The 15,234-nt window shown below is 42.3% G+C and overlaps 1 protein-coding gene across 1 annotated transcript; it reads right to left on the reverse strand.

Annotated features, from left to right (window-relative positions):
- Positions 1–7,666: 7,666 nt before the first annotated feature.
- neurod6b (neuronal differentiation 6b) lies at positions 7,667–8,719 on the reverse strand (the record flags this gene model as incomplete). The annotated part of the gene is made up of 1 exon (XM_084057843.1): positions 7,667–8,719. The coding sequence occupies one exon, from the start codon at positions 8,717–8,719 to the stop codon at positions 7,667–7,669; it is 1,053 nt and encodes a 350-aa protein (XP_083913969.1).
- Between the last annotated feature and the right edge of the window lie 6,515 nt (positions 8,720–15,234).

A 15,234-nucleotide genomic window follows, 5' to 3' on the forward strand; every position in this document is an offset into this window, starting at 1 on the left:
CACTCTCTCTCTCTCTCTCTCTCTCTCTCTCTCTCTCTCTCTCTCTCTCTCTCTCTCTCTCTCTCTCTCTCTCTCTCTCTCTCTCTCTCTCTCTCTCTCTCTCTCTCTCTCTCTGATGGGGGGCTCAGCTCCTTAAATCTGTCTAATTAAAACACCAAATCCCTGTGCTTCTCTCACCACCCCCGCCACACTCCTCACCTCCCCCCCTGCCCCGTGCTCTCGCACGCCCCCCATTCCGCAGGAGAAATGATTATTAGGAATTTAATGGGGGCCGTTTCCCATCCCACACCATCTGGGGCCTGGGAATGGCTTGGAATTCGGGGATTCTTGCCGACATGGCCCGGAGCGTTATTTTCATTATTCTTGTGACTGGTGCTCAGATTTCATGTTCATTCATTTATTTATTTATTAATTTATAATATTCGGTTATTTTTTCATATGTAGTTTTGGGATGTGTTTGTGTGTGTGTGTGTGTGTGTGTGTGTGTGTGTGTGTGTGTGTGTGTGTGTGTGTGTGTGTGTGTGTGTGTGTGTGTGTGTGTGTGTGTGTGTGTGTGTGTGTGTGTGTGTGTGTGTGTGTGTTTGTTTTAAGGCTCTCTCCTGGTCAAAAAATCATCAATTACTCGGTCGGTTTGGTCTTAGTCGACCACGACTTTGTTAGTTGTTTTAGTTAGTTAGATTTTAGTTTAGTTCTTTTTCTTTGTTTGTTTTTTTCCATTCACATCTCTTGTAGCCTACCTAAACCTTTAATTCTACCAATCTATAGGCCGATATTCAATACGTCAGCATCCAATAGCCATTGTGAAATCCACATTAGAGGATCAGTTCTCATCTCAACTTCACCAACCTGAAAAGCCTGCTCTCTGCATGACTGTAACAAACACAATTGTACAGATCTGTCAATTAAATCAACTAATCAATTATAGTCGACAAATTCCAAAGACTATTAGCCTAATTGAATAAGAATTTATCTAGTTGAGGGCAGCCCCTTTGTTTGTTTGTATGTTTGTGTTGCTTCTGATTGCTTATTAGGATAAGGAATGAAAACAAAGGAGCACCACCGGAAGAGGAGGAGTGAAGGAGAATCAATGGGCCGACATCCAGTCTCAACATGGGGAATTGGGCAGTTTTCTTTCTTCTTTTTTTTTGCCGATGGGTTCCCAGATTACTCAGGTATAGGCTATTGACAGTAACAATTCATCTGTAAATTACAGTGTAAGCATGGTGTAACTAACTGAAGTAAACCTTTCTGATGTGGACTAATCCTTAACTCCTATGCTCTTTTGACACTGCTGTAATGAATATGTGACAACCCATCTCTGTAGAAATGTGTAGTTCCTTTCTTTTCATTCATTACGTTACAGTGAGTCTATGATTGCACATATATTCCACCATATAGGCCTACCCACCATCTCTATACCATATATCACCCGTTCTTCTCCGCTCACCTCCCACGCCAGAGCTGGGCCATATGGTTCCTCTCTCTCTCAGGCTCTCTCCCTCTGTCTCCGTCTCTCTCTCTCTCTCTCTCTCTCTCTCTCCTCCAAGGCCTATAATTTATGCTCTGTCGTATGGCGGTGTTGCGTGCCGAAATAGCAAATCTACAAGCTCACAACACATTGCATCCGCGAGGTGTTGTGCGCTTGTAAATCGGCTGTTTTAGGCACGCGACTCTGTTGTACGATGAGGTATGAATCAGGCTTAATGAGCTGCTTGAAATGTGTGTGTGTGAGTGTGTGTGTTGGGGGCAGGGGGGGGGGGGGGCATGTACACGTTTGACCCTGCGCTAAACTGCCGCACACCGCCCCACGGTCGCCCAGCAACCCCCGTGGCTGTGAAACACATCGCCCCTCTCCAAAGAGACCCCCAAGAGAGATTTAACTACACACATACATACACGCACGCACGCACGCACGCACGCACACACACACACACACACACACACACACACACACACACACACACACACACACACACACACACACACACACACACACACACACACACACACACAGTTTGTTCATGTCGACCACCACCCTGCCTTGCAGACAAGTCGGAATGAGACTGTCTGCTGACAAGATAAGAGGATGAGAGTGAATGGGACAAATGAGGGTTGGTGATGGGGTGGAGGGTGGAAAAGTGTGCTTTTAGAGCTCCAATGGGACCCCCGACCCCCCACCCCGAGATCCTGTACTCATGACAGGACAGGAAAACGAGAGAATAATCTGTCAAATAAGGGAAAGTAAGGGAATGAAGAGAAGGATGGAAGTGTTTACACTTGTAGTGCATGCTTGTGCCATTGTGTTTTGATTACATTCCAGCATTCTCTTCATTGTTGGAATTCTAGTTGCATTTCAATAATTTGGCTAGTGTTCTTATTCAGATTATCGTAGCAACGCAACAATAAGCAAAATTCCTGAATCATCAAAATTATTGACCTCTGTCTGTCTGGTGTTACATAGTTTGTTTTAAGACATGCCTAATGCGTTATGGATAGAAAAGGTCTACAAGAAGACATAACTAAAGATAAGATAATTTAAGATAAGATAATATAATATAATGTCATCATGGTTTAAGCTAAAGCATTATTTTGGGGTGTTCTGGTTGCCCATTTTGTTTTCAGAGATTACGGTTTAGAAATCACTCCATCTGTGATTACTTTGAAAAACATATTTCTCCCTTGGTTTCTTATTAATAATGTACAAATATAAAGTGTCTGTTTAAAAATGCATTGCTCATGTTTTGTATGTTTACCAGACACTGGAAAAACTGTAGAGAGAGTGCATAAAATGTAGGCCTGATTACAACACAACACAGAACCTTTGTTGTCTTTGTTTATGCAGGTTGGCACAATTAAATCAACCCCACATTATGTCCAAGCAGTAAAATCCTCAGTGTTCATTTAACTCAAAGTGTTAAATGTGTAAAAGTAGACCCAAAGATGTCAATTTTTACATTCTCAGAGTTAAAATTAACTCATATCACAGAGAGACTGATAAATAATGACATGTACTTAACAACTTAAAACCTCTAGACTTATAGTATCTGAGTTGGACAGCTTTTTTTTGTCTACACCAAATCTATTTCTGGCTATAATGTTCTCCCCAGTATATTGATGCAACGGATCAAGTGATTAAGAAGCATTTATAACCCTTTTACATTAACTCACATCCTTGTCAGGTGAAGATGATGAGTGCACAACAAAACCCTTGGCCTTGAGAAAACAAAAAAAATACCCTCAAATGTCCAATCTCAAATAGTTAAACTAACTAAAACTGTTTTTGGTGAGTGCCATTCTTCGTTTCTTTCTTCCCCATTTGATTCTTTTTTCAACTATCTCCATCTATTCTCCCATGAGCAGCAATATTTTTCTCTGTATAGCATAATATAAGATTGTAAACAGTCAGGTGAAAAAAACAATCACTATAGTGTGTTACAAAATATTACTGATTCCGTGAAAGAGTTCTACTGTAGAACAGTGGTTATCAACCTTTTAAATTTTAAACATATTAAACTGGGAACCCCTAGGCCACAGAACACCATTTGATATGATCATCTCTTGGACCCCAATGGGCCATTCTACATTGTAAAATCCTCAGTGTTAAAAAATCATCAGAGTTACAGACCCGTAAGGGTCTATTTGGTCCCTAATTATCAGTCATTTACCTGCGGACTCCTTGGAACCGCCTCAAGGACCCCTGGGGGTCCTCATACCCCATGTTGAGAAACAATGTACTTCTCACCGAATCAGTATAATTCTGAGGTTTTGTTTAACTCAAGTGTAAGAATGACCCATAAGGGTCAAGTGAAACCTCAGGAATTTTCTGGTACTGTTGTACTAAACTGAATTCATAAAATGTTAAAGAGGGAATCTGATCCGACATTTCAAATGTTCTCTCCAGTGAAAACTGGGCACTGTAGCCAGAGTGCCATGAAAATGAGCCCAAAGTGTGTGTGTGTGTGTGTGTGTGTGTGTGTGTGTGTGTGTGTGTGTGTGTGTGTGTGTGTGTGTGTGTGTGTGTGTGTGTGTGTGTGTGTGTGTGTGTGTGTGTGTGTGTGTGTGTGTGTGTGTGTGTGTCGGTGTGTGTGTGTGTGTGTGTGTGTGTGTGTCGGTGTCGGTGTCGGTGTCGGTGTGTGTGTGTGTGTGTGTGTGTGTGTGTGTGTCGGTGTCGGTGTTGATCTTTCTTGTCTTGTGCCAAGAATTAGGCCCATGCAGACCTCTCAATCAGGTTCACTTCCAAGTGCCCCATAGCAGTAGTACTCAAACATTTGCATGTCAAGGACCCCCAAATTGATATACAGTATATTTGGCTGCGGACCCGCATCTGAAAATAGGTTGTGCCAGGGCCCCTGTAAAATCGACTATTTTCCCTCGTTAAGGACCCCACTTTGAGAACCACTGTCATAGGTCTGTGTCATAGGCCTATGTATCCATCCTCCAGAGCTTAAAGCTGCCATCTGTAACTTTGATAGGATCTTAACCAGTGTCTCCCGCACCAGACACCACATTTCTATCATGCTAACCAAGACTGAATCCCTGCTAGTGGATATATATGATGATATACAGTAATACTTTCCAAACAGTGTCAGACACCAACACATTTTTCAAAGGAAGAATAGGCAGACCAGCCACTACTGGTTATATAGGCTACTCAATAAAGATTGTTAAAATAAACTTTCAAAATATTTTGTTATATTATTATTTATTATTAATTATTGTGTAAGGCTGAAGTAGGGCTACAGATGATAAAAAATATAGGCGTGTGCACCACTGAAGTTGTAGAAAGTTCTAAAATAAAAAAATCAGGCTATAATAATGAGAGATTGAGTGGCTACAGAGCAATAAAAAAAAACAGGAATGAAGTCACTGTTTAGTGTTTATCCCAACATATTCTCATTCTCAAGTATAGTGACTGTGACTACATGGGACCGGATGTGCGTTAACCCAGTGTCACCTGGAGCTTATAATGTGGCCTGAGATAGATAGCTCTCCCAGTCTAAGGACATTCAAATGTGATTTGAACTCTCTCAGCGATTTAAGCAGAAGCGACATGTTCCTCCAAATTAGAACTGGAAGTTCTGAAGTGATTTGCAGCCGCACTTTTCAAAAGGATCGACAGCCTGCTGTCTCTGCTGGCTGACATCCAACCCCCCCCCCCCTCATCCATCCTGACATCCAACCCCCCCCCCCCTCACCCCCTGAACCCGCCTCATGCGTGTTTGTCAGCCACCTGATCAAATTTAATGGAAAAATACCGCATCGAAACTTAGCCCAATTCAGATCAAATCATTTTAAAACTAGACATGTTAAATATTGAACATCAGCTCCTACTTTAATCTAATTAATGTCACTGTTAATTTTAGATTATGATTACGAATCGACGGCGCAACAGGTGAATCTATATCGTTACATTGTTACAATATTGTCCGAATTAACCAATTATTAAGACTTGGGTCAATTCATCGTTTCTGTTTTTGATTATGTAATCTTTGAATTTTATATTTTATATTTCCATTCAAGGCGTTGTTAATATAAACAATCTCTCAGTCTTTACACTTCACTCATCAATTGATTCGTGGTTTCATTTGATCTCAGCAATCTTAATGACACATTCAGAGATTTTTTTTAAACAAAGTCATTTTGACCTTCATTTGAACTGCTATTTTATTACAGCATTTATTTTCGCCACAATTGTTGCCTATAGCTCTCATCTTCAAAGACAGAATGAGAATTATGTTTTACATGTCACTTATTGAGCATATATAACATTGATCGTGATTTCCCTGTCGTGTCAGGGGATGAATGGTTTTAAAATAGGCTATTTGAATTTCAACAGTGATTTTGTACAGTGCATCAAAGACTAGAGAAAAAGAAAGATTCGCTTTTAGAGATTTCAGTAATATTCATATTTCATATGTCATGTTACAAAATCAACGGAATCAATGAATGAGTACAATGATAATGTGCAGGGGCAAAAATAATAATAATTAAGTTAGGCATTAACTACCTTAGGTCCTAAGCCCTATTTTTTTAAATAGCAAAAATAGCCGACCTATAAGCTCAGCACGAGTTGCATGCAATGCCTGGTGGTGAGCTTGTAGATCTTCTATTTTTAAACATTTTTAAACAACTTTGAACATGTTTGAAAATGCTTGCCTAATGACATGCCCAAATTGAACCAGATTGAAAGTGGTTAATTAATGTTTTTCTATAGGCAGTTAACATGTGTGTCATACACAGTTCACATGTAGATGGACAGGCGTGCGATTGAGATGCAGAAAATACACGTAAAATAACTGGATTTTCGGTTAAATGTGAATGCTAGGGGGGCAATTGGCATCCTCTGCACTGCAGACCCCAAAGGACGCCCCTCTGAGGAGGCTGATATATTCTTGATCAGGGCCATCCATTGGTCAGCAGCTCTGCACTATGTTGCTGTACTAAGTTCCATTGAACCTCCCAAGTCTTCCATTCCGTTGCATAATTGATGTTCGCCATCTCCAAAGATTTAAGGCAAATTGTCCGGACTATAATGATTCAAAAGTCATCTGTTCTCCTCAGACCAAATTGCTCCCAATCTTTGCCACACACACACACACACACACACACACACACACACACACACACACACACACACACACACACACACACACACACACACACACACACACACACACACACACACACACACACACACACACACACACACACACACGAGCTGAATAGAAATATACTGTACAACAAATTCAAGATAAACAAAGTTTAAATGCGTATTTTTACATAAAAGGTATAACATTGTTGAATTTACACCATCGGGGTCTTTTTGAAATACATTATCCACATCCAACATACGGACGTATGGTGAATATAAGATTAAATTAATACGTTAATAATTTACATTCACCATGGCACCATCACACTACTTCAAAAACAAACGTATTTCGTTTATGCTGTTTTTTTTACAACAGTATACACAGCTTCTTGTAACTGTTCATCATCTCAACACAAACATGCTTCCAAAATGGCTAGAGAAAAATGTTTTTCTCAATATATTTTTTAAACATTGTTTTATAGGCCTATAATGGTTGCTGTTTTAATTGGATGTATATGGGACAGGCTGATAAACGCCCTATAAGGGAAGGTAAATATTATATTTTTAACCAGAGATTGCATTGGGCTGCTTTGCATAGCTCACATTTACCTTTATTGCTAACAGATTGAATGTCTTATAGCTCCAATCATGTCCGAACAAATGCAAATCAATGAAATTCCCTGATGAAGTGACGTTTTTATAGAATTATCCTTTACTTTATTCTTCCCTATTAATTGATCAATTCATTTTAATTTACTTGAATTGAAAATGTGAATCCCTAAATTCTACAGGCCAAATTAAAATGATTAGGGCCTATAAACAAACAAATTGCCAACTCATCTCACCACTTGTCCACAATGCTGAGGCTAAAATTAAATACAAAAAAAAAACAAAAAAAACTATGGAGGAAGAAAATAGTAATTCATAAATTAATTGCTCAAAACTTGCATCACAAACGAAATACATTCTGTAATAAGTGTTTTTTTTTTTTTTTTTGCAGGATCATGTCCAATTCGTTTATTCCCTTCCTGACATCTGCGTGGGAATTGGATCCTTCTTTTGAACTTGGTCCAATTAATTGTGGAAAGAGCCATTCATTTCTCCCTGTGCTTGGTAGGACTGTGCTGTGCGGAGATGGTGCAGGTCGTAAGGAAAGCGACCCTCCGGGGACACTCGATACATGGAATTCTGCCCAAGAGTGGCTCGACCCGGCATGCCGCAGTAGCGCATCCCATAGTGGCCGGGCTTGTTGTAGTCGGACGGCTCGTCGCCGTGCTTGAGGGAGAAGATGCCATTAAAGTTCATCGGGGGACTGAGTTGGCCCTCGAAGTGATGTGGACTCCCGCTGTCAGGGGACGCGTTGTCATAGTAGGGCTCAGAATAGGCGCCTCCGTAGCTGCTGTAGTGTCGGAAGGGCTTGGCGCTGTCCAGGGTGCTGCCGCTGTGGCCGGGCGGCGTGTTGTGCACGTCGGACCCGGGAGGGTAGGAGTACATGGCGTCGTAGGGGGTCCTGCCGGAGAACATGACCTCCCCGTTGTGGTCCGTGAGGAAGTTCCTGGCGTTCAGCTGCAAACAGCCGGCCACCAGGTTGGTGGTGGGCTGAGATAATCCCTTGCATAGAGTCTGCACGAAGGCGAGCAGGTCGGGTCTCTTCCCGGCGCTCAGCGTCTCTGACAGGGCCCAGATGTAGTTCTTGGCCAGTCTGAGGGTCTCGATCTTGGACAGTTTCTGGGTCTTGGAGTAGCACGGCACCACTTTACGCAGACTCTCCAGCGCGGCGTTCAGGCCGTGCATGCGGCTGCGCTCCCGCGCGTTGGCCTCCTGCCTCCGCACCTTGACCCGCTCGTTGCCCCTCTTGCCGGGCTTCTTTTTGCGGGGTCCTCGCTTTTTGGGGTGGCCGTTCTCGTCCCGGTCGTCCTGGTCCCTCTCGTCCTCATCCCGGTCGGAGTTTATGTCGTCATCAGCCTCGCCCCTCATCAGGTCCGGGTTGGACATGTCGTCCAGGTCGTGGTCGTGGTGGTGGTGGTCCTGGTGGTCCAGGCTCTCAGGTATGCTGTCGCGGGGATAGTTGGCACCGAACCGGGGCTCGCACATCATGTCTGGCTCTTCAAATGGCAAAGTCAACATTTTCCTTCAACAGCCAAAACAAAGACATAAACAACAATGAGGGCACGTATATACTGGGGACGTTTTTTTTTAAGGTTGTCACTTAATTACCTCTCGAATGGGTCCTCCCAAGAGGAAAGGAAACATTGAGATGCACTAATTGGCAAGCAAGGCCAGTGTCACACACTGATACCTTCTCAAAGACATTTGTCTTCATCGTCTCTATTTAGGTGGCGAAAGAACAGTAACGAATATTAAAAATTATAGGCTATATCGAAACGAATTGCCTATAGCAGTGGTTATCAACCAGTGGTCCGGGGACCACCAGTGATCCTTGAGGAGGTTCCAGGTGGTCCCCAGCTAAATGATGGAGTTTGGTAACCAAATGGACCCTTATAGATCTTTAGATCTTATATAATCTTTAAATTATTGTTAAACATCTGCATTACTTAATTAAATAATTGTTATTTTGATCATTTGTTATCATCTCTCCTACGGCACCAACATCAATGCAGCATGGAATTGTGGACAACATCGTATCCAACAACAACGATAACAAAATATTCAAAGTTTTGGGTCTGAGAGGCTAAATCTCATCAAACGGTGGTCCGTGGCTCAAATGCCGAATTAATAATGGACCTTGATATGAAAAAGGTTGAAAACCACATGGGTTAAGCAATCAATGAATAATCAGACTACACACATACCTCTGAACACATCAGCGTGCAGCGTGCATGTTCCCAGATTATCTCCTTGGAAAATCAGCAGCACACTTGTTTCTCTTGCAAACAAAAATAAGAGCCAACCCAACGCGACTATGTCTGCAGAAGTCTATTTCTCCTCTATTTCTGTCTGTCTACACCTACCCCCTCCCTCTCTCCCTCTATCTCTCTCTCTCTCTTTCCCTTTCCTCTGTCTTTGAGAAATGACACTCATGCCAACTGCCAGAGGAGCGGGTACCCATGCCATCTGCCGCTGTCTGACGTCTTGTGGCAGCGTTGATCACGTGCTCGCCCGGTCCCAAGGGACCTCCATCCCGCACCGATCATCTGGCATCTCCGGTAATGGGCACCGTGAGGCCCGCGTTTACCGTCAAAAACACAGACCGGAGAAGGATAACAACTAATATCTGTCCGTTAAGAAGGATGAATTAATGGATACATAGTCGAATAATAGACTTTGTGGTGTGCCGTGTGGTATAGGTGTTCTCAACAGGTGAGCATGGGGATGAGGTGTAATAGGCTGGTAGGATATAGCATTGGTTCTCAAAGTGGGGTCCGGGGACCCCCAGGGGTCCTTGGGGGGAGTTCCAGGGGGGCCCCAGCAAAAGTAGTTAACACAGGAGGGCACAATCATTTTAACCACTTTATCCATTTTTATGTTGGCTATTCAAAAACAGCAGATCTACAAGCTCACAGTGTACACTGCAAGCTTGTATTATCTGCTATTTTTTAAAATGTTATCTTTTTTAATGTTAATATCAAAAATGCTTGGGAAATGTTTAATAATATCTTCTGGGGATCCCTGGCACAAAATATTTTCAGATGGGGGACCGTGGGCAAAAATATATCACTTTGGGGGTCCTTGACATAAAAAAGTTTGAGACACTGGGCTATAGAGGCCACCATACAGGTTATAATTTTTGTTCCTCCATAGTTTAGGATAAATATTCATTTATGGCTCCTGGCATGTTAAGCATATTCCGTTACAGATCTTCATGTTTTTATTCCATAACTCAGGATTTTATGATACATTGATTAATTAACATGAAAGCACATACATAAGTTCAAGCTATGAAAATAGTGTCACGTGATAATAAATAAGACATACATTTCAAATTACATTAAGTTGATCAGCTTTTCAGTTTGAGATAAGACTGCATGTGTGAGAAATCCCTTAGTGCAGATACATATCTAGTAGGATGTTTTCAGAATACCAGAGGGGCTTTACACTATGGTACCTCAGGCACCTCTGCACCACAGACATTAAGCACACCCCATGGAAATGGCCCAATGGCACGCTGCCAATTCCACACTGGGGCACAGCTGGCATTGGATATGGGTATATGCACTCCGCTCAGTTAGTGTTGTGAACATGCACACACAAGCGCGCACACACACACACACACACACACACACACACACACACACACACACACACACTCTCTCTCTCAACACAACACAGACACACGCAGTCACACTCACCCATAGAGGTATGAATGACCTTGTTGCAAGGAGAATCAATTAAAGTGCCTTATCAATCTCTCTCTATTGGACATTACAAGACATCGATCTGTGATATGAGCCTGGCAGCTCCTGCTTCACTGATTTGATTGCGTATAGCATTGGAATGCACCTTGAAATAAGTTCAGAGTTTGAAAGGCTATACAAAAAGGTAATGTTATGCGAGCTCTACAATGACAAAGAATGACATGCATGCATTTAACCTAACGTGTACTACACTGTAGGCCTGTTTGACAGCACAAGTTAGGGTGAGCACCGAATAAGTCACTACACACTTACACATGCAAATGCAAACACAAACACAAACAAGTCAAACGCACACATTCACAAATCCACATGCCCCCACATGCAAACACATACACACGCACATATTGATGAATGATTGCACACACACACACCAATGCATACAAAGGACTATCCATTCATTGCTGCCTTCCCCCCAAAATGCCTCAGCTGGTGTGTTGAACGTTCTGGTCCAGTGCATGCACGCACGCACACACACACACACACACACACACACACACACACACACACACACACACACACACACACACACACACACACACACACACACACACACACACACACACACACACACACACACACACACACACACACACACACACACACACACACACACACACACACACACACACACACACACACACACACACACACACACACACACACGCATCAGATGAGTCAAACTCCCCATCTCAGACTAATCAGTTGACTGCACTAATTGCAAATGCAAATATGCAAATTTATATTAATTAATTACTCCACTAATTAGTTCTCTTGTCTTTTCAGGTAATAAATCATGGTGTGGTTGAGAGAGAGAGAGAGAGAGAGAGAGAGAGAGAGAGAGAGAGAGAGAGAGAGAGAGAGAGAGATGGTGATCTTTTGTCTGCTACATTTTCTTGTTATAGGTTTGAAACTAAGCACCAATATATCTGACTTTGCGCGACACCTTGTAATCGTAAGATGGTGTTTTACACGAACCTCCACTTAAACTCTTAAGTTTTTTCCATCAGAACCCGTACAATCCCAATTAAGATCTTTTATGGGTTGAGCATCAAGGACCCACATAGAAGCCTTCTAATTTTGGAGATACTATACCAAATAGCACAGGTTGCTAAATCAGGACGTCTCAAATTTATTTGACTCTCTCTTTGACAGCTCTTGCCTGTCGGCTCTTTTAATTATCACATTATCAGCTTTTATAGGCACGGTGCGAGGTGTAGAAGTGCAAATGAAAGTGCCACTGTTCTCACGCTGAGTTCTTGCAAGTGTTTCTCAATTGATGTCAGCAGTTAAGGAGAGAGGCTGTCTCTCAATGCTAAGTGCGAGGTGAGGCGAGCAGTAAGTAAGGACCTGGGGTTGGTAATTCAATCACAGACTGAGTTGGAGCCAACAAAATGTTGATAATTGTAATGTGTGTGTGCTGAGGTACAACATTTTCAAGAAAACAATAGTCAAAGGGACAAATAAATAGAGAGTTGAGACTAGAGAAAGCTATACCGACAGAACTGTGACGGGAACTCAGATGAAGAAAGAGAAATTGATACTACCTGAAGTGAACTGAAACAGAGGGATACATAAAGGCAGTGAAGACAATGTGATTTGAGCTAATGAGGGCCAGGTGAGAGGAATGTGGAGTGGCCAGTGTCCCAGGTTAAAGATGTGAGGCTTTGGTGAGAAGCAAAGTAGGACAGATTAACAATTGTGAGTAGTTAATACACTGGATGAGGATCTCTGGAATGAGGGTTTGGGTGTGATCGTGACTATAAATTAAATACTACTAGTCCCATCTATTCGGGGGCCATGCAAGTTGGGAACGATGCAAGGTGGGATACACAGCAAACTTGTTGTGCAATATGATATTCCTGTTATCTGATGTAATCGCACCCGTTTTCAGCTCCACGATCCACCACTTGTGTTGGCTGCAGCTTCCTTCATCCATGAGAACAGAGCTTGTACTATTTGCTCCGTTGTACACGCTGCCATTTACGTATATTGGCTGAGCGGCACAAACGTGACGCAAAGCTCAGGCAATCAGTGAAGCCGACAGGTCAGTTTATGGATCAGGGAAGCCGGTGTACACACCAACTGAAGTTGAACACACAGAGATACGGTGCGTCCTCCGCAGACCCGCAGACAGACAGATACAGACATTCAAGTTTTTTAGGTTCTCGGAAACCATTGGTCTGCTCGAATGAATTGAGGCCATTTGGTCGGACGGCGCCCAAGTTATGCGCAGGACACACGCGCGCACGCACGCACGCACGCACATACAAACACAGGTTTTGTGAATTAATAGATAGTTCTTGGAGAAACGTTCTGTAGAAGATTAAGAAATGATTGACACACCAACTCAGTATGGGGCCTTTTTATCCCCATAGGCTACTTCACATTTCCGTATATGATCATATAAAATCTAACTGTGTATCCGTATAGAATGCTTTGTATTTTTCCCGTTGCAAGTCAAAGCATGTGAGTGAAGGGAAGGCAGGTGTGTGACTAAAATGTCATCTGGACTGAAATGCCACAATACCTGGGAACATCTATGGAGGGGTAAGTAAATGAATGACATTCTCTCCGGCCTCAACAACTGTGATCCCAAGTGCCCCCAGAGCAAGGCAAGAGTCCCCAATTGCTGCATTGGAGGCTTTTAAAGTGGTCACATGCCATGGACTCTGCCACTCCTGTGTGTGTCGTGTGAATATGTAACCCAGGAGGAAGCTCAGAAGCTTAGCAGACCATTTTCAGTTTAGATGGGCCTCAGTAGTGGGAAGGCCCCTCCCACTGCACAGAAGATGTGCGGTGGAGGGCAGGGGATTGTAGAGCTGATTACCAGAGGCCAGGTCTTGGACTGGTGTCCTCCAGCTGTGCTGTTCTACCCAATTAGAAACTCCATATGCTACTCCACTCCAACGCTGAATGGCACCACCTCCTACCCGCACAGGTGGGCACTATGTATGTGTGTGGTTTGTTGTTGTTATAGTTGTTGTCAATCAAATTTGTGCACAAACACTCCAATGAGAAGTCATAATTAGCTGTCTTACAGAGATGACAAGCGTCTTAGTACTTGAGAGGTGAAATTCTATAATGCAGCTCACCACAGGTCCTTTCAGTTAATATAATCACCTAAGGCTTAATTAAATCTGTGATGGTCCACCATTAAGGCAAAATCTTAATCTTCACTCTTTTTTTCCCCCTCTCTTTTTCTGACATCAGCTCAGAACCAACTGCTGCTCCTTTGAATACAGGAAACAAGCAGGTAATTCAGGTGGGCGGCAGTGATGTGCTAATAGTATTAAAATATGGGGATATGAATAATGGATATGTTTTTGAAAATGTATAATGTAAATATGTTAGTCCTGTTTCCAGTGAGAAAGACAGGAGGGAGAAGCGGCGCATTGCTGGAGGCGCCCTCTCCTTTTCAAAAGACGGTCTGTTCGCGCACATTTAAAACGGCTGTGACAATCTGTTGTGGTAGAAGACAACACTTCCACGTTTAAATAGTGGTAGAATAAATAGAAGAAAAAAGGTGTCAGATATCATATTTATGTATGGGGAAATCACAGCTTTTGTTTTGTATGATTACCACATATAATATATGATAAACTATGGATCATTGTGTGAAATGGAAGGGATGCATGCTTTATCACATTATATAGGGTATGTGGTATAACACTACAATAAGATCACATTAATTAGTAGAATGAATCATACCATGGTCAGGGAAAATACACGTGTCTGATTGGCTGGCAGATGTCCACTGAAATTGTATATCTAGACACCTCAAACATACACATTTCCTAAATTTCTTAAGAGCTGTATTTTCTTTGGAGCTTTGAAACTATAATGGAACACTTGCTCTTAAATAGATGTTTGTATAGAGTTTGCATATGCTAAATGCTATCTTAATAACAACTAGCCTACTAGCTGAAGGTGAAATTATGAACTGACGCAGTACACATTGTCACGTACTCAGAGGCCAATCTATGATGTCAGTCATGTTTGAAAACAGTATAGGCTACTATGACATCAGTACTCTGCAGTGGTGTACATTTACTTGAGTACTGTTACTGTAAGTAACATTTTTGATCGACTTTACTTGTATTTTTGTATACTTGGGACTTTCACTCCACTACAGTTCAAATATAAATATTGTACTTTTGACCCCACTACATTTCTAGGAAGGGAACGTTTTAAGGTACATTATGAATTAACCACGTAAGCCGCATTTCAAATATAGTGAAAATAGCCGATCTACAAGCTCACAACTGT

The sequence above is a fragment of the Gymnoscopelus microlampas genome, assembly GCF_963454915.1.
Source record: "Gymnoscopelus microlampas genome assembly, chromosome: 5".
NCBI classification, from domain to species: domain Eukaryota; kingdom Metazoa; phylum Chordata; class Actinopteri; order Myctophiformes; family Myctophidae; genus Gymnoscopelus; species Gymnoscopelus microlampas.